The 26,008-nt window shown below is 43.4% G+C and overlaps 3 protein-coding genes across 4 annotated transcripts; 2 read left to right on the top strand and 1 right to left on the bottom strand.

The window, feature by feature from the left end:
- Nucleotides 1-1,486: 1,486 nt before the first annotated feature.
- Nucleotides 1,487-8,156, top strand: chata (choline O-acetyltransferase a; the record flags this gene model as incomplete). Its single annotated transcript, XM_041948088.1, has 14 exons — nucleotides 1,487-1,555; nucleotides 1,978-2,169; nucleotides 2,447-2,565; nucleotides 3,171-3,224; nucleotides 3,346-3,526; nucleotides 4,786-4,963; nucleotides 5,057-5,226; nucleotides 5,757-5,857; nucleotides 5,972-6,100; nucleotides 6,186-6,308; nucleotides 6,525-6,666; nucleotides 6,857-6,919; nucleotides 7,009-7,146; nucleotides 7,725-8,156. Coding segments are annotated over 14 exons (2,091 nt in total), but the record flags the coding sequence as incomplete, so codon positions are not given.
- Nucleotides 8,157-9,986: 1,830 nt separating this feature from the next.
- Nucleotides 9,987-10,437, top strand: c11h10orf53 (chromosome 11 C10orf53 homolog). Its single transcript, XM_041948171.1, has 3 exons — nucleotides 9,987-10,080; nucleotides 10,166-10,285; nucleotides 10,373-10,437. The coding sequence occupies exons 1-3, from the start codon at nucleotides 9,987-9,989 to the stop codon at nucleotides 10,435-10,437; spliced, it is 279 nt and encodes a 92-aa protein (XP_041804105.1).
- A 792-nt stretch (nucleotides 10,438-11,229) lies between these two features.
- Nucleotides 11,230-25,498, bottom strand: ogdhl (oxoglutarate dehydrogenase L). 2 transcript variants are annotated; one of them, XM_041947137.1, is made up of 23 exons: nucleotides 25,348-25,498; nucleotides 24,695-24,921; nucleotides 24,170-24,340; nucleotides 23,182-23,284; nucleotides 21,536-21,651; nucleotides 21,291-21,445; nucleotides 20,813-20,959; nucleotides 20,641-20,731; nucleotides 20,357-20,536; nucleotides 20,152-20,280; nucleotides 19,819-19,998; nucleotides 19,564-19,716; nucleotides 18,813-18,915; nucleotides 18,581-18,709; nucleotides 18,102-18,252; nucleotides 15,310-15,437; nucleotides 15,049-15,227; nucleotides 14,831-14,902; nucleotides 14,076-14,201; nucleotides 13,078-13,150; nucleotides 12,825-12,988; nucleotides 12,572-12,726; nucleotides 11,230-12,461 (listed from the first exon to the last, which is right to left on the bottom strand). In XM_041947137.1, exons 2-23 carry the CDS (start codon nucleotides 24,914-24,916, stop codon nucleotides 12,338-12,340), a joined length of 3,051 nt encoding a protein of 1,016 aa, XP_041803071.1. In that variant the 5' UTR covers nucleotides 24,917-24,921; nucleotides 25,348-25,498; the 3' UTR covers nucleotides 11,230-12,337. The 2 variants fall into 2 exon arrangements, with proteins under 2 accessions (XP_041803071.1, XP_041803072.1); XM_041947138.1 differs by lacking the exons at nucleotides 19,819-19,998; nucleotides 23,182-23,284; nucleotides 24,170-24,340; nucleotides 24,695-24,921; nucleotides 25,348-25,498 and having other exon boundaries at nucleotides 21,536-21,613.
- Nucleotides 25,499-26,008: the final 510 nt, after the last annotated feature.

Below are 26,008 nucleotides of genomic sequence, written 5' to 3'. Positions count from 1 at the left end.
AAAGAACAACTGTGATGTATATGCGTCTTTCAGTGTGGTCTGTATTCATTTTTGCCAGAGTTTTGCTGCTAAACTCAATATGCAATACTGTGTGTCACACGGCCGCTTGAGAAAGATACAAAAGATGGACAAGTGAGATCTGCGTCTTGTTGTCTGTATATTTTGTTTATTTTGGATGATGTACTTCTGGAATGCATAGCCTCGTTGTATGATCTGCGACTGTACATACATGTATATTCATGTACATAATTAAATCAATATTATGCGAATGACACTGTTTATGGAAATTATTTATTTAGAAATTATTGATTATTATTTTCTTCGATACATGTGAAGGAATCCTCTTGAACAAAATGACCATGATATGATAAATTCTGAGTATATTTATGAAGCTTACGTTTTTCTTTTATACACATTCCTGGATTTTCCCCTTTTAATACGCACAGACTGAACAATCGAATATTAGACTTAAGGCCCGCGCTGTTTCTGTTCCTTATTAATAATATAAAACAGCATGTAATGAGTGAATCATTTAGTCCATTATAGAAAAGTAACTTAAGGTATGTTTTGGAGTAAATAGACTGATAATTTCATGTAGAATCTTACGGCTGATATTGAGATTGACGTCGCGCGTAAAATCAACAGTTTGATAAACCATCTGCGCTTATCCAAAATGCAAATCATTGCATACAATATTAAACACACGGCGCCAATTAAACCAGTCAGATGCAGCGAGATGGAAGCAATGTATGCGCCCAAATTGCTCGGACTTGCTTCAGGAAGCCAAGGGAGGAAGTCCATGCTAAATACGGCCTAATTGTTCCTCGGCACAGTGTGCGAGCATCCGAGGCGTTCGCTGTCTAAATAAGATGGGGTGAAAATGTGAAGAGCCAAATAAACTTCTGGGCGAATAGCAGCGCTTCTGGGAGGAGCCTGGCAGCCGGGAGGGGTGAGGTACCCTCTCAGCAGCTCTCCTGAGCCAGCGAGGGAGTTGCGCTTTTGCAATGTTGGGGATTGAAAGACGCTCAAAATGATAAAGGACCAATGTAGTGATTTTTAACAGAAATTCTGCCAGGAATGCATTCGGGTCTAGATGGATAAACCTGTAAAGTCCCGACGAGCGGGATTGTTTTTTTCTTTCTGGTGAGTAAAACATTTCATTTTCATGTGATGGTTTATTTCAATTTGCTTAATATTCATTTCAATATGTTGCAGGTTTGCGACTCAATTTTGAAATGATGATGCATCCCAAAAGTGCTCGTTCTTGAATTTGATTTACTTAAGATAAAGACAGATTTTACTCAGCGATTAGTATTGTACATTTGTTTTAAATGTCCCCTACAGTGCACTGTTTAAAGCCAGCTTCTTTTAGCTTGTCACGGTGACTGACGATCATTTCAAAGAGCTTTCACTTACCGGAACTTGATACTGACATGATTTTATTTGTGCACACAGAGTTTATCTCAAAGGGGATCAACCTGCTTGACTGCCGCCCTGCACCGCCAACATGCCAGTTCTGAACCAAGAGCCCTCCAAGGATTTAGGGGGCAGTGATGTAAATATCTTATATCAGATTTACATCTATATGGATCTATGTCACTGGAATATGCAAGGGAGAAATAATGTTTCACAACCAACTAGAATGTCAAAAAAAGATGTAAAATATACATTTTATGCATAAGATTTAGACTTTAAAAATTAAGTACCAATTCAGGTATGATATTTGATATAGGATTAATTAATATTCTCCCATTCTGAGTCAAGTGAAGTGAATAATTTATAGTTTCTTTTATTTGTTAAAGTGCAACTATAAGCTGAATTGTTCTTTATTCAAAGCAATCTAAACTGACATGATGTATGCATCAGAGGTGATTTACTCTGAAGTTTGACACGCCGATGTTGGCGTGAAGTCACAAATTTGGAGGAAAAACTTTGCTATGAGAGTTTGCTGAGTCTTTCATCCCACACACTGCTCAGGGTCTCCCAAAGCTGCCGCTCCCCACCCTGAAAGACACACTGGATATGTACCTGAGGTGTATGAAGCACCTGCTCACGGAGGAGCAGCTCAACAAGACCCAGCATATAGTGAAGCAGTTTGGAGCCCCTGGAGGAGTGGGGGAGCTACTGCAGAGCAAACTCATGGAGAGGAGGGAGAAGAAGGAAAACTGGGTAAATAAAATGATCAAAAACACACAATAATGATGTGTGCAAATGTCATTTCAAATCCAAAAAATAATTGTTTTCACAGCAACACTAAACATTATGGGTGAATAACCCACAAGTTCCTATATCTTAAGGTTTAGGCTACCACATGCGCTTTGTGTTACCATAAATCACATTTTCGGCTTGTTATACACCATCGTTTACAAACATTACTGATACTTACTTATTACTGTAAACAAACCTTATACAGAACTCATAGCCACATCCAATCTTCCTGCTGCAGGTGTACGACTACTGGCTGAATGACATGTACCTGAACAACAGACTGTCTCTGCCCGTCAACTCCAGTCCTGCGATGGTCTTCCCACAGCAGAACTTCAGGGCTCCCATCGACTCTTTACGGTACGAGGCACTGCACGACCGAGACAAATGAGTCAGGAGAGAAACCTCGCAGTATGATACAATGAGACAGGTCAAATATATTATCGTGCAGCGGTGGAAGTGATCCAGCATTGTTAGTCATCCTGTGCAACGGATACTGTTAAAGAACAAGCTGCCAGCCATGCATTGTTTAAAAAAAAAAAAAAATCAAAAAGTTATCACTTGACAGGCAGTTTTTGATTATTATGGCAGGAAAACTTGATAAATTATAGTATATATATACTCAAACAGGCTTTGATCGATTATAGCAAATTGAACACTTCCTTGCCACACTGACAGATGAGGCTATTACCCAGAACACCTTGAGAGCTGAGAGGCCAGGCTACTGGTGGCAAGGTTAATAGACAATGAAGGCTGTGGTTTGGTTAACATGGTATTGATCTGGGACTGGCCCCCTTAACCAGATGATTTACATATAGCATTTGTACTGTTAAGTGTAGCACAGCAACACAAAAACAAGGCCAACTGCAGAGAATCACCAGTGCAGACAGTGTGAGAAGGAGTGCAACATATAATAGGTGCATGTTTTCAGATATATTTTACAATGTTGAGTTTTTCTTTCCTAGGTTTGCTGCACACTTAATTTCTGGAGTTTTGGAGTACAAGACTCTTCTTGATGCGTAAGTTAGCACCCAACAGGAGCCCGAATGAACTTGAGAGATTCAATCACAGCAGAATTGGCTTCACCCAGGGTTCATGTGTAAATTAAAGCTTGACAAAGTCGTGCGTGTCTGTGTGTAGACGCGCCCTGACTGTGGATTATGCCCGGGGCCAGCTGGCTGGAACCCCTCTCTGTATGGAGCAGTACTATCGCCTCTTCACTTCCTACCGCCTACCGGGGCCTGAGAGGGACACATTAGTGGCCCAGGAGAGCAGTGTGATGCCAGAACCTGAACACATCATTGTGGCTTGTAAAAACCAGGTCAGACACAGAGGAAAACACATCCAAAGTTGTCTTAGATTAAACTTTCAGTGGAGTTTTCAGCCACAGCACGCAGCCATCATCAGTGGATTGAGTTTTCTTAGTTGTCATGGAGATGGATTAGTTGGCATGTGAGCTGTTATCTGTGTTAACATGAAAATTCATTCTCACATTTAGAAACATAAGTCTGACAAAACAACCAAGATTTCAAGCATTTGATATTCTGTCTTCATCAAGAACTTTCATGTTTAACCTACAAGCTAACACAGAGAAGTCCTAAAAATGCAGCGGATGAATTCATATTCACCTCGCAACAGACACAGAACAATGTTTGAGTGGGAGCTAGACGATACATCGTGTACCTGTCACAGCAGAACACATGGATCATCACTCACTCTTATGGTACGGTAAACAGACTCTGTGGCCACTATACCTGTCTCCTACCCAGTGATTAACAGCCAAAGCGCTCTCGGCGAAGTAAATTATCCATAACATGTGTGACATTTGCATGTTGCTGCTATGTTGCAACTCCGCAGAAAAAGTGCTCAAATGAGTCAAACCAATTCAAGATGCTCACTTACAACCATCATTAAGTCATTTGATAAAACCAGTAAAGGACCAGTATTGTCACTGGAGACTGGAGCTCCACAAGAAGCTGATCTTACCAATGAGCCACTCTGTGAAAAGCAGCTGTTTACATTTGCAATAGCTGCTGAATATGAAGATAAGAACAGCAGCTTCAGATTAAGCAAATTACTAGACTTTGTTTAGCGACTGTAGACTTAAGTCTTCAGTCTTTATCTATTTAAAGAAAAAATCCATTTTATTACCAGGCTTATTCTATTTAGTTCGTTTTGGACATCCTCATAATGTTCATGTGTGCTCGCTTTTAGTTTTACTTCCGAATAATGAGGTTAGAAGTTAGAGGTTAGATCTGCCTGAATTGTTGAGGGTTTTTTTTTCACAAAATATCTGTGTAATTTCTTTTGGACTTTGGTATGGCAATGTTGCCTATCAAATCACTTTAGTAGGTAAAGCATTGCCAAAACTGGTAAAAATGATGGTCAAAACTACAAAAATTGAAGTTGTAATAAAATGGAATTAACCCTTAAAGTCTCTGCTGCTCTTCACCCTGCACATCCTCGCATGTTTCCTCATATGTCCAAGAAACAATTCTCCTATGTGCATTACATTAAACATTAAACTACGACCTCAGGGACAAGCAAATTGAAATGTGCCCAACGTGAACCTCTGTCCAGTTCTTTGTGCTGGATGTGGTGATCAACTTCCGCCGGCTGAATGAAAGAGACCTGCTGACTCAGCTGGAGAAGATCGCCAGGATGGCTGACAGCGAAGAAGAGCAGCTCCCACCTATTGGTCTCCTCACTTCAGATGGACGGACTGAGTGGGCCCAGTCTCGTAGTGTGCTAATGAGAGGTGTGGTCTGAATAGAGGTTTTAAATCAGGTCTCATTGTTTCCAAGTCTGTTTTTGTCACCACATTAACTATTTTTTACATATTATCCTCTAGAGTCTACTAACAGGGACTCTCTGGACATGATCGAGCGTTGTCTGTGTCTGGTCTGTCTCGATGACGCCACTGGGCCTGAGCTAAGTGACACCACAAGAGCTATGTTGATGCTGCACGGCGGAGGAGTAGCCAAGAATGGGGGCAACCGCTGGTATGACAAGCCCATGCAGGTTAGTGAGCACAGTAAAGATACATTATTATTTTCCTCATTAAAACAGTTGCTATTGAGGAACGGAAAAAAAGAAAGTATGACGAGAGGATGAAAGGAATGAGGATGAAGAATCAATGCTTTACAGTTGGATCGATTTGCCTCTTTAATTACTGAGGAAAATAACTGAACACACCCATGTTGCTCTCTCATAGTGCCAGTGGTTTTAATTAGTCAATCCCATGCCAAGAGAAGGTTCCCATTGGATTACAAGCCTGATGTCATTAGCAGGAGCTTTGATGGAGATGTTTTGATAAAGAATTCAGATTAGTTTGATAAATCACATGATTCATATTCATGACGCAGAGAGTTGGAGGCTTCCTCTGTAATTTATTTCTTCATGTAATGTGTAGATGAAATGCATGTAGCTGCAGTACGCAACATGACGCACAAGCACGGTGATGAAACTGTAACTGCGAGTGAATTTTAGGAAATCGAGCGCCGCAGTTTCCACTCAGGAAAGTCCCACTGAAAGTAGCGTGACTGTGTCAGTTTGTCGTAGGGGCTGACGGCTGCTGTGGAGTCGTGTGTGAACACTCACCGTTTGAAGGAATCGTCCTCGTGCAGTGCACAGAGTATCTGCTCAAATACATGTAAGAATGGAATGGATTCTGGAAGTGCAAAATGTGCGTGTGATATTTGTTGTATGCTTACAAAATCCACACAAGGCTATCCTAAACAAAACTCATATTCCCGTGTGGCATCAGGATTGGCAGCCCATCGAAGCTGGTCAGGGCTGCAAGCGTGAGCGAGCTACCTGCACCACGCAGACTCCGCTGGAAATGTACTCCAGAGATCCACAAACTCCTCGCCTCTTCTGCTGACAAGCTCCAGAGGTCTGGCTTAACTCTGGTTTCTGTACCGTCGAACAAATGCATGAACTCGTTCAGCTCACAGCAGGATTCATTCTTATCTGCTCAGGTTGGTGAAAAATCTGGACATGAGCGTCCACAAATTCTCAGACTACGGGAAGGAGTTCATCAAGAAGCAGAAAATGAGTCCTGATGCCTACATCCAGGTTGCCCTTCAGTTAGCCTACTACCGGTAAGAAAAAGATCAATATAACAGGGTTCACATACAGAGGTGTATGTGAACCCTGTTATATTGATTGATCACTTGGACTGGACTTGGGACTTGGATGCAAACACTTGAGACTTACATGTGACTTGCAAAACAATGACTTGGTCCCACCTCTGTCTCACACACCACATTAACTCAGGGCTCCGAGCTACAAAGCCTTCTCTTTGTGTGTTGCCCCAGATGTCACGGCAGACCAGTGTCGACCTATGAGAGCGCTTCCATACGCCGCTTTCAGAAGGGCAGAGTGGACAACATCCGCTCCGCCACAGCAGAAGCCTTGGCCTTCGTCAAAGCCATGAGTGACGGGGAACCGAGCACGAGCGTAAGATGTTTCTCTGTGGACGCTACAGTTTAAAAGAATGCCGCTGCAGAGTAAAAACTCAGCTTGAATAAAGTAATGAGATTGTCAGTTCGATTCAGTCTGTGTTGAGGTACTGCACCATGAAAAACTGCACTGACTGTAAATAAAAGGATCTAATAGTCTAGTATTGATTCTCCATTTGTTTCTCCAGGACTCAGACAAGATGGAGATGTTAAAAGATGCCATAACTGCGCAGACAAAGTACACTATTCTGGTAACTATTCTCTAGCCTCATCCTGATATCTATTGCGACATTGGCTTTTCAAAGAAAATACAATAACATGTATTCATTCTCCCTTTCAGGCTATTACAGGAATGGCAATAGACAATCACTTACTAGGGCTACGTGAAATTGCTCACGAGCTGAAGATAGAGAAGCCAGAAATATTCCAAGACGACGCCTATCTCATCAGTAATCAGTTCATTCTCTCTACGAGTCAGGTACATTCATCATTCAACAGAAGCTCTGCTTTATCAGAAACGTGTTCAGAAACAGGGCACTCCACCAATTTATGCACGTAAAGTTACGTGCAGCACTGCCCAGCCTGTGAAGACGGTCGTACGATGTCCTCTGTGGCTCTGCAGGGAGCTTCTTGAAGTCTGAAAAAATAACATCAATGACGTGGCCAGGGCTTTCTTAGCGTACGCTTGAGATTTTCTAACATAAGCTCAAGCTACAAACTGGGGGAGCGTGTTTTGAAAGAAGTCGGCATTTAGGAGCCAAGAGGGCTCCAATGAAAGAAGGGCTGCCATTAACGGTTATTGTCATTGTCAATTAAACTGCAGATTACTAACTCAGTAAGTGGAGTAATCGTTTCTGTCTCCTGGCCCAAATTTATGGAAATGCAATAAATTGCTGTAGTTCAACTTGAAATGTGCACTCTTGTTTCTCCTGTATAAGGTTTCTTTGCAGTGGAAACAATAGCGTTTCTATACAAACAAGCAATTTGACTCTAGAGAAAAGGATGGATGTTTCTAATAAAATACCACCAACCGACCACGATTCACTCCTCCCTCAGGTTCCCACTACTGTTGAGATGTTCTGCTGCTACGGACCTGTGCTTCCCAACGGATATGGAGCGTGCTACAACCCTCAGTCAGACCACATCATCTTCTCCGTGTCCAGTTTCCGTGAGAGCTCGCAGACGTGCTCAGCAGACTTTGTCAAGTGTCTGGTGCAGGGGCTCCTGGACATGAGGGATCTGTGCAATAAATGCAACTCCGGCTCCAATCCGACCGCGCAAAGTCAGCGCCAGACGCTGGAGACGCACACGCAAACAGACACAAACTGGCAAAACAAAACACAGCAGAGACCAGCCGGTCCGACCAACAATCAGCAAACACTGCCGCGGGTTCTGCTGAGGACGCCAGACCAGACCAAAGTGGAGGCTCAGACCCAGACTTCATCACAGGGAGTAGCACAAGCTCTTAAGAATGGAAGCAAACCATAGGCAAGAGTCAGAGCCAGTGGAAATTGTGGTGCAGTGATTTTAAATGTGTGTTTTTGTGCTGCAACAACTTGAGTCATTCACAAAACGTACACTGTCAGTGTGATGCAAAATGTTACGTAAAGCTGTTGTTGTTTTTGTTTTGTAAAATGTATCAAGTGCTGATGATAATCTACTTACTCTTATGGGATATTAGAGGTGTTTATTTATGAGGAAGTGTTCTGCTGTTGTAACAAGAAGATATCCATTACATAACAGGGATTCAAACGTCTGTCCAAATGGCTACTGTGCGTAGGTAAACATTCAAGCCAAATGTGAGCTTTTGATTGTTGTTTTGCACTAAATTGAAATGAAGCGGTGAAAGAAAAGAGTGACTTCATGTTTGGTGATGACCAGTGCCACAGTTAAGGCTGGGGGGAAATGGGAAGATTCATTCTCCGTTTTCCATGTCTGCATCATTTTGTCCATGAGGCCTGTCGGTCAGTTTGACAGGGCCAACGTTGTCTGTGAGTTCTGATGAATGGCCAATCATCTCACTATAGGTCAACTTGCAAATCGCATGCTGCTATCTAACGATTTTCTGAAGATTATGGTACACTGTAAAACTAGAATCTTCTATGCAATTTCCTTTTGTGTCGTGTCTACAGCAATACGTGTGGTATAAATCTGTATCCTGACATGTAGTTCATACTGTACTGTACTGTATAATATACTGGGACTCATAAGAAACAAAGTGACCAAGATTTTAAAGGGATGCTATCTAGTTTATCAAAGAATGTTACCTTTAATCAAAGCTGTGTATTTGTAAATCTATGAGCAGAATATATTAATTAAGTTATTTATTTTTGTATGCTATAACCTAATGTTACAGGGTGTAAATATATTATTTCAGAAGTAAGTATATGAAACTTACTAACCAGAAGTGATCACTCTGACTGTCTAAGTATTGTGTTTATGAAATACTGTAGAAGATTAAAAGACACTAAAATCAAACTAAGGCTTGTGTTAATTTTGCTGTTTACAGAGTAGATGTAATTAGCTGCTGTAGATATATATATAATATATAATATATATATATAAAATGTCACTTTAGACACATATCCCCTTAGTGCACAAGCAACTGATTATGTCAGTGTCTGCTCTGAATCTATGGACCAGTTTCATTATGGAAGCAGAATATGTCTATATGATTAAAGAAATGCACCACATAATACATCTTTACCGAGTTGTTTGCCTCATAATTCTGACTTATTTTGTCAGATGTATTCATTTATTTTTACAGGTATTGTGCGATGCACATTGATCACTATCACTGCAAATGTGTCAGTTTGCAGAAGGCTTATTCCATCCCTTGGAATTATGAGAAATTGTGAGAAGGTTTTTTATTAATGTACTTATTAATATGACATAGTATGTCATAATAAAGCAGGCTTATTTGTATAGTATCTTATTTGTGATATTATAGTAGAGTCAAATTTATAACGTCTTGAATTTATGAGACTGAGTCACAGTTATCATCATTACTCAGACATCTTTATGTTACATAGAATAAGCAGCTCATGAAATCTGTTATTATTTATCATATTCATATCTCATATTTTTTGGAAACACCTCATAGTCTGATATTTGACTTGACTTGATGCTCATAAATGTAATTTGGTGCGCCAGATGTGTTAGATCATACAGCCTTAACATCTTAGTGAGGAATAAAAGTTTTTGTTTGTTTGTTTGTTTTTTCAACGAGTGGAGCAAATGGGACACATTCTGGAGAGGAGGCCGTGCTAGCAACGGGTGAGCTGTGCGTGACAGTTACCAAGGTTACGACAACAAACAATGCCGAAAAACGCGCGGGTGACACTTTGCTACGGACCTTATGAATCCAATGGAGTCGTACAGCACAGGTGCTTCCGCTTGCAGGGTCTCCAGGGTATGTTTCTCTTTGCCCGCATGTCGTGTGCTTTGTCGGCCGCCTCAGCTCAGGTCCAACATGTGTCTGTCCAACATGTCCGCAGCCGCCCTGGGAGCGCGCGGCCACCAGTGCGTCATGGAGGAAACGCGCGAGTGGAACAAGGTGGAGCTCGTGGTCGGCGGGGAGGTCGTCTTCAGCTGCGATATCAAGCAGCTGCAGTTTGGTGAGCACAGGTTCGGTTGTTGTTGTGATGGTAAGCAGGGTCACAGACCGGCAACCTGTTTTTTGTTTGTTTGTTTGTTTCCTGAAGGTGGAGATGGACAGCTGGACCCTGTCTGCAGAGAAGCTGTCAGTGCGGTGGAGAACGCTTACTGAACACAAACCTACTTTGTACATTGCACATTGTTTGTATTTCTGCATGAATTTACAGGCGTGTTGCGGGTCATGAGAAAGCTCATTACTGCCATCACTGCATCATTAAAGTATAAAATCAACTAAGGTGGGACCTGCAGTCTTTCTTAAAAATGGGCGTATTATAGCATGCCAAAAATTGTTTTTAACACATTTATCATTTCAGTTAACATTAGGCTCACATGGTGCAGACATGGCTGTGCTTATTTATTCATTTTTGTTCCTTATTAAGTTATGTTTGATTACCACAAACTGATACACAGAAAATCTGCCAGCAAAATTCCAGCATAAGTTGATTTCTGGGTCTCTGGGGAAACAGTCCATCCGCCATATGTAGCACGTTGTGTGCACTCAACTTAATGAGAACGTGGCAGGGGACGGGGTGCACATGGTCCACTGAAGGCTATGAGTGTCAGTCAATGGCCAGAAGTATCGAATTGTAAAAACTCAGTCTTGCTTTAACCCACTGATTTTTTTTTTCACTGTCAAGATCATCTGCAACCAAAAATCATGACCAAAGCAAGTTATTAAACTTAAATATATTTTATTAAGTCCAGTGTGAGTTGAGCTCCATGAAGTTGTGCATATATCCAATACCCTCACTAATATGCGGACACTTTTATTCCCCTCAAAAAACTAACACACATGAACATGTAAAAGTACATTTGTGCTTGCCTATACTTCAGTCTCCCAGCTGGACGTGGAAAGGGTAAGCTACAGTATAGCTAAACAGGAAGCATAAGTTTATGGAGCATTTCTAAGCACAGTGGTAGATAATATCAATTCTGCCAAACACCTGGGGATTTTAATGTGACAGCCAGGCGTCAATATTGCTCTCAAAGCATCCGAAGCTCTGCTGTGCTTGTGCGTGCGCGCATCCCTCAGCCTCCGCAGAGGAAGCCGAGCCTTATGTCCTAAGTAGAAAACATGGCTGCGAGTCTCTGTGCCAGCTGGCTCACGTCTCCCGGTGAAGTGAGGTGTGACAATAAATACAGACTCCTTCGCCGGGCAGCCAAAGCAAATACAGGCACTAAACCTACTCAGGTGTTGAATTTCAGAGCAGTCTTCATGCCTGTGATATGGGATTCATTGTTTAAGAGGAACACCGGTTGGTGTTTTGTGTGCGTCTCGTAGCTTCTGCTATTCGTCTACAAAAATCAATACAAATACAAATCAATACTGCTAACATACACTAGTATTCAGCATGGCAGCAATGAAGGTATCTACACTAAAGCTACTCCAATAACAATGATTGTCACAAATCTAGACTTCGGTGTGTGAATGTAATTAGGGGTACAAAGCGTGTACTATTGCTACTTCACCACTTAACTAGGTGACAATTCTGTGACTAATTGATTATATTTAATGTTTGTGTAATATCTAAATTTGAAATGAAGGTGTTGGAGGTGTAGCACCGTTTGGAGGCTGAAAGTCATCCAGTTCTCTTCAGACTGTGGGGTGTGTACATACACTGCACTCATTCTGTAAAAGCCCTCATAAAAGGTGCAGAATGAATAAAGTGCAGATTCTTCAGGTCAGGTTACATGATATCGTCCAATCACGCAGACATGGTGGCTTACTGAGACTATAAGGATTAGGGGTGATAGAGTTTTGGGTGACTTTGGGTTATATAATTAAAAATGACTTGCCTTCACTTGACATAGGGCGTGGCCAAGGAATGACAATTTGTCACTATATCCTGTGTCACAGTGGAAGACAAGTGATTTTGTGCCTTTTCCAGAGTGCTGCAGAGTGTGGCAAAGCTAAAAGAGTTATAAATCTGCCACATCCAGACTTGATAAATAGACCGCGCTGTTTGGACATGAAACTGCACCTCCAGCCTGGTTCTCGTTCCACTTCTCATCTACAAGCCCTTCCCATGGAAGGCGCTCAGGTTGAAAGCTGTGTCCATGAACCTCTTCAGCTCGTTGAGGTGGGTGGACTTGTTCCCCGTCGCAGGAGCAGCTGCAGGGTCCCGTCCCACATACCTGAAAGAAACGCTGAAGGTGTGTCACCAGTGACAGGAGTTTAAATGCCCCACCTGGCTCTCTGTACTGATTTAGAACAAATCAGGTGAGAAGGGAACAGAAATCCTTACCAAACGGGCTTCTTGTTGGCCACCACTGTGAGGAAACGCGGCCGGACGTAATCGTAGTAGCCCATGTTCTTGTGCTCCTCCTGACACCAGACCAGCTCGGCGTCGGCATATTTCTCTGCCTCTACTCTGACCAGGTCAAACGGGAATGGGGAGATCTGGGGGGGGAGGCCAAAGAATTAGCGGAAGAAATGAAATCTCACTCTCATTTCGCACAGCGCACGGCATGCTCAGACAGAGAGGAGGGATTAAACACCTGCTCGAGTCTGATGATAGCAATGTCTTTCTCCAGTTTCTGCTGTTTCCTCTCTTTAGCCAGTTCATAGTAGACTTTGCCAGTGCAGAAGATCACCCTCTTCACCTGGGCTGGGTTTTGGCTCGCCAGACCCTGGTCTGGAATCAGCCTCTTGAATTGAGTTCCTGCAGACATTGAATATATGCTGCCTATCATGTCATACCAATATTTCTGACAAATTCTTACGTTTTACAGGGATAAAATAAAACTCCACCTGTGGCGAGGTCGTCAAAACTGGACCTTGCATCCGGGTGCCTCAGCAGAGACTTTGGAGTAAAAATGATCAGCTGTGGAAAAAAAAAAAAAGTTAATGCCAGTGACAAACAACAGATTGATTCCATCATCCGTATCTTCATTGTGCTCTTTGAAGTGAAAAAAAACTCCAGGGATAAAAGTTTTTAGCCCTTTTCACGCTAATTTGTTGCCACCATACAGCACGCGACATCAGCACTGGGAAAACAAAACATTTCTTTAACAATCAAATAAATAAAACCCTTTGTGCTCAGCCGACCAAGTCCTGAATTTCAGGAGTTTTTCATAAAAAAAAAACAAAAACAAACAAACATTATCCCCTATTGGCCTCCTCACTAATTTGCTCAGGAAGTAATTTTCTCATGCTTGGTGAAGCATTGCATTTATGTGCGACAGGGGATCAGTTAAGACATTCGCTTTGGCTGAAAACTATGAGAGACTGAGGAAAAAAGAGCTGCATGTATACAAAAAATAGACATACTTTACACCCAAAAACTTTATACCCAAACTAGTTCTACTTTCAACTACAGTTCAATGGCTGATTGAGAACATATATAGAACTGCATTTCTAGTGTGCATGAGTTGGGTCAAAGGTTCCGCATGTTTCTGCAAACATGCAGCAGTATGTCGGTCATGAAGCAATGAACAAATACTAAGACATCACCCGAGTTTGTGCCTCTCATGTTTGCACATTTGAGCCTTTGATTTCATTAAAATAACAGATAGATAGACACAAAAAAGATAAATATAAGGCAAGCAAAACATATATTTAATGTCAGATATAAGAAATGTGTTCTAAACATCAGTGTGTTGCCATATGACCATCTGGACTTTTTATTGCATGCCTTGGATTTGTCTTTGAGGAAAGCGGTGGCTTATATGTGTGATTTCGATGCAATCTAGGCAAAATTTCTAAGCAAGGCGGGCATAAAATACAGTGAAGAAGATGTTACACTTTACCGGTTTCCTGAATGGCAGCAGAATCTGCCGTCTGAGCACGTGACAGTAGTTAGCAGGTGTGGAGCAGTTGACCACAATCCAGTTACAGTCGTACAGCTGCTGGACTTCAAAATCTCCACTGAACTCCTTAATAAAAAAATAAATAAAATGACTAATTAATAATTATAAAGATTATTGACTCAGAAATCACAAATTTAGCTTTATATAGACAAAATTACATTTGCAGTTACAGTGTTGGTTGCAGCAATGTTTCTTTGGCTGATTGGCTAGGAGATGCATGAGTGCATCACTGCTCTGTGTGTGTGTGTGTGTCTCTCTCTCTCTCACGCACACACACACACACACACACACAGGACAGGGAATGCTAGTTCCTTACTATGCTCACACTAATAGTTTGATCAATATCCCATTTGAAGATGAATCTGGTAAGCTTCTGCTGATACAGCCCGCTGTGGTTCCCTCCTTGAGTGTTGCCTCGTATCAGCTCACCCATGGGACCGGACTTACTGCTGAATACCAACGCTTTGGGGGCCATAATGAAGAGACTTTTCAGCTCTAGAGAAATTGGCAATCATCACTTAAGTCATCACTTAAGTGGTCACGACATCAGCATAGCCAATAAAACAGGAAGCTATTGGATGTTAACTGCGCACACTGCGCAGTGCGCTTTCTTTGACATATAATGCATTAGGTGATCATGCTCCTCAGACTGGTAACCATTTCATCCATAATCTAAATTGTAATTGTGGACATACAGGGAAGTGATCAGGATCATCTTTGCTCATTTGCAGGAAGCGTTCAGGTCGAGCTGATGAATGTTCTGGGCCCTGAGGACAGAGGACAAGAAGAGCAAGACACATAATAATAGAATGTGAGATGAATCCCACCAAAACAAATATTCCAAAAATATCCTAATTCATCTGTAAATACTGCAGAATGACACAGTATAACCTGGTTTATTTGAACTTCTCACCATTCCCTCCATCCCATGTGGCAGGAGTAGGACAATACCATTGTTGCGGACCCACTTGGCCTGGCCCGGGCTGATGAACTGGTCAATGATACACTGGGCTGTGTTGTGAAAGTCTCCAAACTGGGCCTCCCAGAGGATCAGAGCATTCGGACTGGCCATGGCGAAGCCAAGCTCGAAACCTGAAGTCACAGTCATCATCACGCAGAGCTACAAAATGACTCGGCATAGGGTGCCGTGTGGCCAGAGTGGCCTCAGTCTTACCTAGCACCCCATACTCTGATAAGGAGCTGTTGCAGACAGTGTAAGGAGCCTGGTTATCCCACAGGTGGTTCATGGGAACACAGATACGTTTGTCCACCTCTTGGTCGTGCAGAACATGATGACGGTGACTGTAAAATACAAGAGAGGCAGAGCAGAAAGGACTGAAACAGTCATATAAGAACCAGGCTACAGCCATGCTAGCAGCTTTGTGAGGCTGCACTGTTTTGAGCTAAACGCTAAAGCCGTCATGCTAACATGCTCACAATGAAAATACCTATATGTTAGTATTTAGAGTTACTGACAGATTCTCTTGCATTGCATTGCCATCATTGCAAGAGCCACGCTGTTAGCATAGCTGAACACCCCTGCTGTGCCAAGTTGGTCTTTAAAAACATCGTGAAGCATAAAAAAATAATTGAACGTAATGACATCATCTGTTAATAAGAGAGGTTATTAAATAACACTTAATGGATGATGTCGGATATAAACAAAAACAACCACATAAACATATTTCAGAGGCTGTGACGCATGTTGCATACAATACGGTTTTCAGCAGGGCTGTAACTTACCTTTATTCTCATGATTAATTTAAGTATTGGCGATTTTTTACCAGAAATCTTTAAATTGTTTAATCTATAAGGTCAAAAAAGAAAAAATCTATAAAAAAATTATAGAACAAAATGTGTTTTTTGCTTGATAAATCACTTAAATGAGTAATTCATTATTGATCATTGATTTACTAATCATGTCACCACTAGTATTTAGAGGACAAAAAACAATGTGTGGTACTTGAAGCTGCAGGAAGATATGGCCACAGAAGATTTTCAGGTTATCTAGGACAACAGGATTTTTTTTCAAAGGTTCTTAACCCAGTAGATGCCAAAACACACACACACACACTGCAGCCCGTGTTCCAGCCCATAAAGGCACTCCATGAAGAGTACCCTCCCTCTCTCCTCATCCTCAGTCAGTATGAGGTCCAACAAGAGTTGATGGGAGCAAAGAGCCAAGCATTAACAAGCTCTGCCAGCCCGCTCGCTCCCAGTGTAGAAATCAGCCTTAAAAACCAGCACGATCAGACAATCACTTAAACCCCTTTAACATCACTTTAATGACATCTACACATACACTCAGACACACGCAGTGCAAGAGGTTATGCAATGGTCAGGCGGAAGAACTGCAGGAGATGACCGAAACCTATTGAATATTATCTTGAATGTGATATATTACCACAGAGAAAACTAGATCATGATTTGAGCCCTTTGAAAAATATCATCCATTATTATGGACTAATGAGGGCACATAATGTACCGCATAATTGTTTTTCTTGATCCTTGCTCCACATTTGCAGGAAATACACTTTCTCCTGAAGAAATCCTTTGATGGAAGAACAAAGTCAAAAGCATCCAGCATTAATTGAGGTAACGCACATGATTTCATGTTCTTCTCAATCCACTTGCACAAAATCCGAAGAGGACGCTCACGAGAATGAGGTCTTTCTCTGGGATTGCCTCATAAACTGCGTGCCCATCTCTCTCTTCCGTCTTTCTTTCACATACACACATACAAACACACACACACACACACACACTTCCTCTGCCTGGGGGCCCCATTAGTCAGGGAAAGGGGTGCACGACGCAGCGCATGCAACCCACCCAAACACGACGAGCTGAATCCATTAGTCCACGCTGTTACGTACATCACAGAAACGCAAGCAGGCCCACTCAACTGTAACATGCCAATATGCTCAGCTCCTAAGAACTATGAAGGGAAACAGGGTGGTGGGGGATGAAAAAAGTGCAGGTGGGGGGAGGAAAAAAGATATATATAAGGAGTGGTGGTAAAGGAGGGAAAGTAAAGCTGGAGTACAATAAGTCAAGAAGCTTGTGGACTCCCAAGTGACACAGAAGAGGATTTGCATAAACAACAGGTGATCCAGAAATGACGAGTGGACGTAGCGTTTGACTCCTACAGTTTTTTTATCAGCCAGGCAAATTACCCCACTGAGGGGGACAGCGGACTTGGAGGAGTGGATGTCAGCGCTGAATGCGAGGCAAAAGAAAAAGCCCAGCAGCCTCTGGTTAGTTAGTGTGATGTATGTCGCTGTGAGCCGAGGCGGGGTGGGGGTGGGGTTGGTGTCAGCCAAGATGGGCCGGTGGAGAAATGATAGGGGACAGATGAGACAGGCGCAGTGAAAGGGGGAGCTGGTTTTGTTCATGTGTCACTCGTTCCCTCCATACCATGACAACACCATGTGGGCTTCACAGTTCCCAGGAGACTGTGCTGACGTCTTCTGTCTGTCAGACTCCCTGTGCCACCCTCACCCACCCTCCCAATTACTTAATTCACCATCTTTAGTTGACTGTTCCTTACCCTTTATCTCTAGTCAGGCAGGCTGAGTAATTGTACATCTGGGTGGCATATGTGGAAATCATTACCACAGTACTGAGAATAGTCCAATCCAATATCGATATACTGTTTATCAAAATATGGTAAATGTATGCAAAGTCACATATAAAATTAAAAAGCTGACGTGTTGTCCATTGCATGAGAAAAAACTTCATACATATCATAATTCCAATATGATTCAGCTGAAATATGATTAGCTATTCTATTTAATTAGCGCCCAACCCTGGATGTTTGTAAGGAAAGATGAAGCTAATTTGTCACTGGAAAAACAGTGGAAAAACTGGTGGCAGTGGGAGCACTGAGGGCATATAGGTGTAAAAAAGACTCGTAGAGTTCCTCACAGGGGCAACATTGAGCTCTCGGTTGTGTTGACGTGGACTCACCTAAAGGTGCCCCGCTCTACATCCTGCCCGCTGAGTCGTACATGGATGCCGTCTTTGAGGAGGGAACCGAAGGCCATGTACTCTCCCAGAGCCCAGTCCATCTGCCGATTCTTCACCAGGTCAGCCCGACCACGCAAGATACGGGACACGCCTGGAGATCACACACACACACATGCACAAACAGGAGGAACAAAAGGGAAACAAAGTGATATCCTAAAACTCTCGTGGCCATCTTAATTGCTATAGTGTGAGCCAAGTCAGCTGTGCAGGCTGAACAACTGCTGTCAGGAAAGGATGTGTTTACAGGTGAACTGCTTCAACTGCGGTTCATGTTTTATAAATCTTTACCATTCAGCAGCATGTATATCACATTGTGCTGCAGTAATGTGTGCTCTTCTGTAGATGTCTAGAACACCATATCAGTACTACTGTCTGCATTATCATGACTATATTCACCAGCGCAAAGCGACCAAACTCACCAGGGTGGATCTTAAAATCTTCCAGAGGCACTGAGCTGGCTGTCTGGCCGATGTGCTGCAGAGCCTCCTCGTCAAGGCCTGTGGGGACACAGCTCATGCTCTTGGGCTCTCCCTCTGCTGTGAAGAAATCTACAGATAGAGAGAGAGGGACTCAGAAACAGAAAGCATTCACAGAACGAGCTGTCAATGAAAAATTGAACTTGAATTACTGGATTGCAAAGGGACAATTTACCTGGCCAGGGGGAGTCGAGCCAGTGTCGAATGTGTAAAATCTTTTCATCCTTGGAGCTGGTGTATGCCTCCTCGCATATCTTGTCGTATTTGGCAACTTCCTCCTGCAGCCACATTTGGTAATGTGTAATAGGGACAATGAGAAATGCTACATGTTAAGTGATGCAGAGTTTGTTTACTTCAATTAAATGACTACAGCTGCCAAAACCAAAACTCTGAGAGACAGAGAGAGAGAGAGATTAGAAAAAGCCTCCACCAGCAGTAATGGTTCTGCCTTGCTATATTACAAATAGGACTTTTGCAGGAGTCCATATAGCAGGCCACACAACAGAAAACGATGTCCATCAAAAGCCAGGGACCAGCACGCCAGAGAAGAGCTGCAGTATTTCTCCGACATGTGCCGTAAAAAAAAAATGTTTAGAATGGATGTTACAATCAAAGTTTCTGTTTTGGATGAAGAACCTGAGCAATTCCACTGAATGGCGCCAGAATCTGAGGTATACTTCAACTTCACTGGGCAATACATACTCTATGTGAGGGATTGTGAAGAGAGGTGATTGAACTCAGGCAGTAAATTGAAACTCAAATACAGCAGTGCTGGCATAACATATTTGCTCGAAGGCTGGGGCAATATCTAAGTGTGATTTAATGCACGTAGTCCAGCGGGTGGCGATACGAAATAAAACAGCGTACAGTAGCAGCTACCAATATACAGTACATTTGACAAGAGCAAACAGCATTAGATCACAAACCTCAAATTCCTGCAGCGTCACCACACCCTCAGCAATGAGCTTGTCAGAGTACTTTTTCAGCACGTGCTCCTGCCGACGGATCTGTTTGTACATCAGCGGCTGGGTGAACATGGGCTCGTCCATCTCATTGTGGCCGAAGCGTCTGTAACTAACCTGTTAATACACACACACACACACACACACACAAGCCATCTCAAAGCTTGCACTTAGAATTGTGTTTTCCTGATAAGTCAATAACACTCGGCTGTGACTAACCAGGTCAATGACGACGTCCTTGTTGAAGGTGGCCCTCCACTCTGCAGCCACCCGGCACACGTATATGACAGCCTCGGGGTCATCGGCATTCACGTGGAAGATGGGTGCGTTGACAACCCGAGCCACATCAGTAGGGTAAGGGGAGGAGCGGGCCACTCGAGGGTCTGTAGTGAAGCCAATCTGAGAGACAACAATCACATGCTAAAGCAGGTATCATTTAGAGGCTAGAATCACTGCTCCCTTTAACTTATAAATATCTAACCAAAAAGAAAACAGCTTATTTTCTGGCAAATGCGTCAGGTCACATGCTGCTAACACCGAACTCTCCTATACCTGGTTGTTGACGACCACATGGATTGTACCATGTGTGGTGTAGGAGGGGAGCTCACTTAGGTGGAAAGTCTCATACACAACTCCTTGTCCAGCAAAAGCTGCATCCCCATGCATCAAGATGGACATAACCTGGACAAAAATCACATCTACGTTTAGAACACCAAACACAAACAAGCCACCATGTACCTGGTACAGTGACTGTTACCTTCTTTCCCTGAGTGTCTCCCCTGTAGAACTGCTCAGCTTTGGCCTTGCCCTGAACCACTGGATCCACTGCCTCCAGGTGGGAGGGGTTCGCCATGAGCGACAGCGTGATGTTCCTGTCCGTCTCACGGTTGATCCTCTCGTGGTACATCCCAAGGTGGTATTTGACATCACCCGAACCCTACAGGTGGAGAAGAGGTTATGGAGTAAAGCATCAGTTGTATCTCCACAGTGTTTTTCTCTCTGTTATTTTTCCACAGCGTCGCGCATCAGCAGTTCCCTCACCTCATCGGCGGCCTCTAACTTGGGGTCGAACTGACAGAAGATCTGATCCAGGTCCTTACGGATCACATTGGCCAAGACATTCAGTCTCCCCCTGGAAGCAGAGTTTACAAAGCCTGCATCAAATACGAAAGGACAAGAACGGAGAGCTGAGAAAATGTGGAGTACACAGTACCGATGAGGCATCCCCATGATCACGCTGTCGATGCCTGCAGCGCTCGACTTGTCTATGATGGTTTTAAGGGCGGGGATGAGCACTTCACAGCCCTCCAGGCCAAAACGTTTCTCTGATGACCATTTTCTGGCCAGGAAGTCCTCAAAGCTGGACAAAAAACAAGTTCAGTGTCGGTTCAGATGTGCATAGGTGTGGTAGCACTGCACAAAAGATGTGGAACGATACTTTGGAACAATACCATGATGATTTGTACTCGAGCTTTTAGCGAATTTATTTCAGTACCAGTGTGTGATCATAGCTGAGACCATTAATCAAAGAAGAAAATGAGCTCACATGAAGAACAGGGTGTTTATCTTTCCAAATATATGCATGTGCAACAGTTCATGTTATGCGAGTCTCTGATGTGAGCTATAACTAAAAGTGAGGTATTGTGCTGTCATCAAAGTGTAAAGCAGAAGATGTTTTTTTCATTGCTGACCGTGTGGATCTGATCAGGCGGGCTAGCAGCGTTCTCTTCTCAGCATTAGTGAACTGCATGATTCCTGGAGTCTCGATTTTCTGACGAATCCACTGGCACTGGTCCACATTGTTAATAAACATGAACTCTACCCCTATGTGACCGCAGTAGGATGTCTGAAAAGGAACAGCAAATAGCATGGTATGGTGTCATGGCTTTCCCCTGTCAATACACATGTCTGGGACACAAACACACAAATATAATACCTCTAGTCTGCGTATGATTTCTCTTAGAGGAAGAGTGGTGTTTTCTCCTCCGATGAAGGTGGTGGGGGGCAGCTGAAAGCTCCTATCCAAGTCAGACTCATCAAGACCGTAGAAACCTGCGTTAACACCATGAGAAACACACACAAAAAAAAATTTGAAGACATCACCTTGGGCTCTGGGATACTATCAAGTCAAGCGTGCCTCAAATGGCCGTACATACATTAAAAACAGCAAAACACACAAAACTGTAAAGAAATGAGATAAACTACATAGAAAGCATTATATATGAATATTTGACAAATGCAGTGAAACAGTAATGAGCAGCATTAGTATACTATATACTGTATATACAAAAAAGTGTGATGAAAATGTGATGGCAATTTATAGACCAAATGGTTAATGCCTTGATTGAAAAAATAAGATTAATTGATTGTGCCATTTGTTACCTGCAGCTCTAACTGACTGATTGATAGGCCTAATCTCTCTTTGGGCTGGACTTTTTTTTTATGAACAGGACAGTACTGCTCCCTGCAAACTTAGAGCATAACACTGCAGTGAATTAACTTGAATTCTGATCCAAGCAAATTTGTTTTTGATGGTAAAGAACTGTCTACAGATTCTTCATCGTCAGCCCCACGCAGGTTTCTGTGCTGACCTGAAAAGCCCACCTGAAAGAGCTGGTCAAGCTCAAGATCGCAGGCCACATGAGAGGAGACAGGTGCAAATCATATTAGGAACACAGCAAAGACAAAGGCCGGCCAGGAATAGACTCTTGCACTATCAGCTGACAAATAAGGGGCCACGGAGGCTGTCATTAGCTTTCATTAGGGAGCTATAGCCCTGGTGACAATACATAATGCGATGCTATGTCCTGACACACACTGATCACTGATAACAGCAGCCAACAGAAACAATGTCTCTCTCTCTCCTCCTTACTAGCTATTACTGTAGACTTCGATCCCTTTCTGTGGCTGTCCCGCATGCACCGATCCTCTGCCCGCTAAATGAAATGCAGAATGACAGGAGCTGGGCCCGAGATTAATGACAGCATTCGGCTGACCGGTCCTGGAGGAGAATGTGAAGGGGCTTTTTATTCTGAAATACCACTTACAGTCCCGGGTCTGAAGAGTTATGCAACCCAAAAGAGATGTGTGTATGATGCGTGTTTAGATGCACATGTATGTGCTGTACAAACCCTCAGAGGGAAAAAAAATGTTACTGAAACACAGCACATGGAACATACCAGATATTCTAATTATGAGGAAAATTAAGCTTTTGAAGTAGACCCGCCAATAAGAATAACATGCTTATGACTGAAATCTTTACGCACGACAACTATCCTGAGGTAATTAGAAGGAAGGACATCTATAGTAGGAATCTAATCAGCATATTTACTGCCTGCAGGTTTACTCTATATGCTTTGGGGGTTAAAATAAGGAGTTTGATGCACAAAGTCTTTACACAATGTATAATTAATGCATTCAGATGACAAACTTGTGACCCTGTATCAGTATTTTTGAAACATGGGTTTCATGGAGCCTGAGGTTATGAAATTACATGACAAATCCCTTCCTCTTTTCACAACTTAGATTTTTGATAGGCGAATGTGATGTTCCTGGGACGACTGCAAGAGCTGTGAGGCTCACCTAATTTATCAATGGTGGTGATCAGGTCAGAAGGAACGAAAGAGTCCAAGTCAGCCTCCAGGATTCCCAGAGGGTCTAACTGGGCGACATGGTGACCACGAATCTACACAGAGAGACGGACAGAAAAGTGGAGGTGGAGCGATGAGGAGAATTGGGTAATAAAGAGAAAGTGACAGGTGGGAGAGAATAAGATTCGGCAAGGGGCTGCCATCACAATGCTGAGTGTGAACAGCTGGAGAATAAGCTAACACTCAGTTATAGGTCAGCCTCTCTGAGAAAAGAGCCCTCTGGGAGTGCTTTTATGTCTATGTGTACACACACACACACACACACACACACACACACACACACACACACACACACACACACACACACACACACACACACACACACACACACACACACACACACACACACACGAACACATTCCCAACAGGATTGCAACAAGCTGGGAATAAAAGTGACGCCTTTGCCAAAAGACAGAATTTAATAAATCCCTCGGATAGTTCCTCAAATTAATTTGAGGGCGAGGGGAAATGGTACCACCTGTTTTGTTTAAGTAGTCTCTTTGATATTTCCATTTTCAAAAAGCAGCCGGGGTAAGTGGGTTAGAGTTAATCTTGCAATTTGCATAACCTCTCGCAGTGACAAACAAATTGTATATTCCTTTTAATACAAGGACGCACAGTCTAAACAGCTTTCAATGCCAGTTGCATCTGTTCTGGCAAGTGGATTTCGTTTGATGCGTTTTTTACACAAACACGTCAGAGATACAGATAGTCAGCCAGTGGTTGCTGGAGGTAGATGACATCTTAATTCTGTACACAGACGCTGCATTAAGATTTAAACGGATGCCCACGAGATATGTGATCAATCTTTTAATTTGTAAACAAAATAAATCCACATCATGCAAGCTGATAGCTGATGTGTGTATGCATGTGTGTATGTGTGTGTGTGTCACAGCTGGGCCAGATGAGTGTGGGGGTACCTGGTAGGCTCTAATGAGAGTGTGCACAGCCAGGTGGTCCTCCACCACTTTCTGTGCCATGTCTGGTGAGTGGGCCAGCACTCGGCCCTGGAGCAGAGTGGAGGGCCGTCTCTCACCCGCCTCGCCAGACGGACCAGAGGCCTGGATGTTGCGGAAGAAGGCGTCCCAAGACTAGACCACAGAGAAAGACAGATGCAGCTGAGGCAACATGGACCAAAAGCATCCTTGCTCCATATTGACTGCTAGGTTAGGACAGTGAAAGGCCGAACAGCAGCGTACTGTACTTGAACATGTCCCAGGTGACTAAGCTACCAGCACAAACACATTTATTAAGTTCCCTCTGGCCAGAGATCTGCTGAACTTTATTTCAAGACCAAAACTGGCAGTAGCAGCAGTTCATTGTTAATTGCAGTTTCCAAGTGTGCTGGACATGGTTCCCTCTGCAAGTATCCATTCATGGGCAAATGTTTTATTTCTTCATTTTATTTACTAATGTAGGAAGAATGTGACACGTTGCCCAGTTACCTCGTGGACGTTTTTGTGATCCTCCAGCCAGGCAAAGTACATCTCCTCCACGTAGCTGGAGCTACTGGCCACCGCTGAGGGAACAGGCGCACCCCCTGAGAAGCAGCCCCTCCTGGGTTCAACCCAGCGCCTGGCCGGGCCTCCTCCACACCCTCGCAGCCACTGACTCCCCCCGACACGCCCACTCCTCAGCACACCCGCTAACGCCCGAAACTGACTCATAGCGACTGGGACACAGCGAGAAAGTTCGGGGTTAGAGAGAGTTCACAATTAGACCTCCAGATGCAGAGATGTCGGTGTTTTGACTGACAGTCGTTTATGAAAAGTCAGAAAATGTGTGCATGCTTGCGCTTGATTATTACAAACCGTGCTCTGAATCTGAATCTGAATCTGCTAAGAATGATTAGAGTTTATGCACGAGGCGCATGTCGCACTTTCTGCGCGCGTTACGGATGAAACGACCTCAACGAGCGTATACTGGCGAAGGATTTCGCACTGACCGAACTGTGCATATGTCGTGTGAAACCTCTGCAAGAGCAAATACGGCCTGTGCGTGTTTCTGCGCAAAGTCTTGGCAGCTCCATAAAGCGCGTAACCGCAAGCAGCCCATGCGTGATGGTCTACTACTGCAGTATCTACCCGCTTCACCTCACCTGTTCCTGCAGGATGCGTTACAGGCTCCTTCGGGCTACAGCGCCGACATCAACGCCAAAACACTGCCTGTCTCATTCTGGGTCAGTTACGCTTTGCCTGGACCACTAATCCCTCAACGTCAAAATAAATCCTCATAATCTTCCCTCGGCCGCGCCACTGGAAAAGCGCGGTATCGCGGGAGTGCTTTAAAACGTCATCTACGCTTTATTTTAAAAACCTGACATTTACCTCAGACTGCACCGGCGCTATTGTCATCGCCGAAGGGTCTAAGTAGGACAGGTATCAGAGAAGGTGACACAGATCCGGGCGCACGCACGGCTTGACACGCCCCCCCCCCCCTCCTCTCTCGTGTGTCAGGTGGTGCCTCTGCACAGCGAGCAGCCTCGTGCACCCGAGAGCGTGGGGGCGCCTATAGATAATGTTCAAACAGGGACACAGAGAAGACAAACGTTCACCTAACTTCATTTTTTTTCAGACAAGTTTTTCCCGTCAAATAGTACAAATAAAAACGATCAGAAATCAATGGATAATTGTGTTTGAAGTGTTTTGTTCATGTTCTAAGAAGAATACTTACTTTAATCTATGAGCCTCTCCACATCCAGACAGGCCATTTTTCCCCTCCAAGTTACATCACACGTATGTCTTTCCCCACAGTGTTAA

This window comes from Chelmon rostratus, chromosome 11, assembly GCF_017976325.1.
Source record: "Chelmon rostratus isolate fCheRos1 chromosome 11, fCheRos1.pri, whole genome shotgun sequence".
Taxonomy (NCBI): domain Eukaryota; kingdom Metazoa; phylum Chordata; class Actinopteri; order Chaetodontiformes; family Chaetodontidae; genus Chelmon; species Chelmon rostratus.
This window is presented reverse-complemented; position numbering and strand designations above follow the sequence as displayed.

Bases quoted from the DNA above. Each gene is read 5' to 3' on its own strand.
- c11h10orf53 (XM_041948171.1), top strand. From the start codon at position 9,987: ATGCCGAAAAACGCGCGGGTGACACTTTGCTACGGACCTTATGAATCC. The intron at 10,081-10,165 runs GTATGTTTCTCT...ACATGTCCGCAG, and splicing joins CCGCTTGCAGGGTCTCCAGG to CCGCCCTGGGAGCGCGCGGC. The intron at 10,286-10,372 runs GTGAGCACAGGT...TGTTTCCTGAAG, and splicing joins TATCAAGCAGCTGCAGTTTG to GTGGAGATGGACAGCTGGAC.
- ogdhl (XM_041947137.1), bottom strand. From the start codon at position 24,916: ATGAGTCAGTTTCGGGCGTTAGCGGGTGTGCTGAGGAGTGGGCGTGTC. The intron at 21,652-23,181 runs GTGAGCCTCACA...GTGTTAACGCAG, and splicing joins CACCACCATTGATAAATTAG to GTTTCTACGGTCTTGATGAG. The intron at 13,151-14,075 runs GTAAAGTGTAAC...TTTTTTCCACAG, and splicing joins TGCTGCCATTCAGGAAACCG to CTGATCATTTTTACTCCAAA.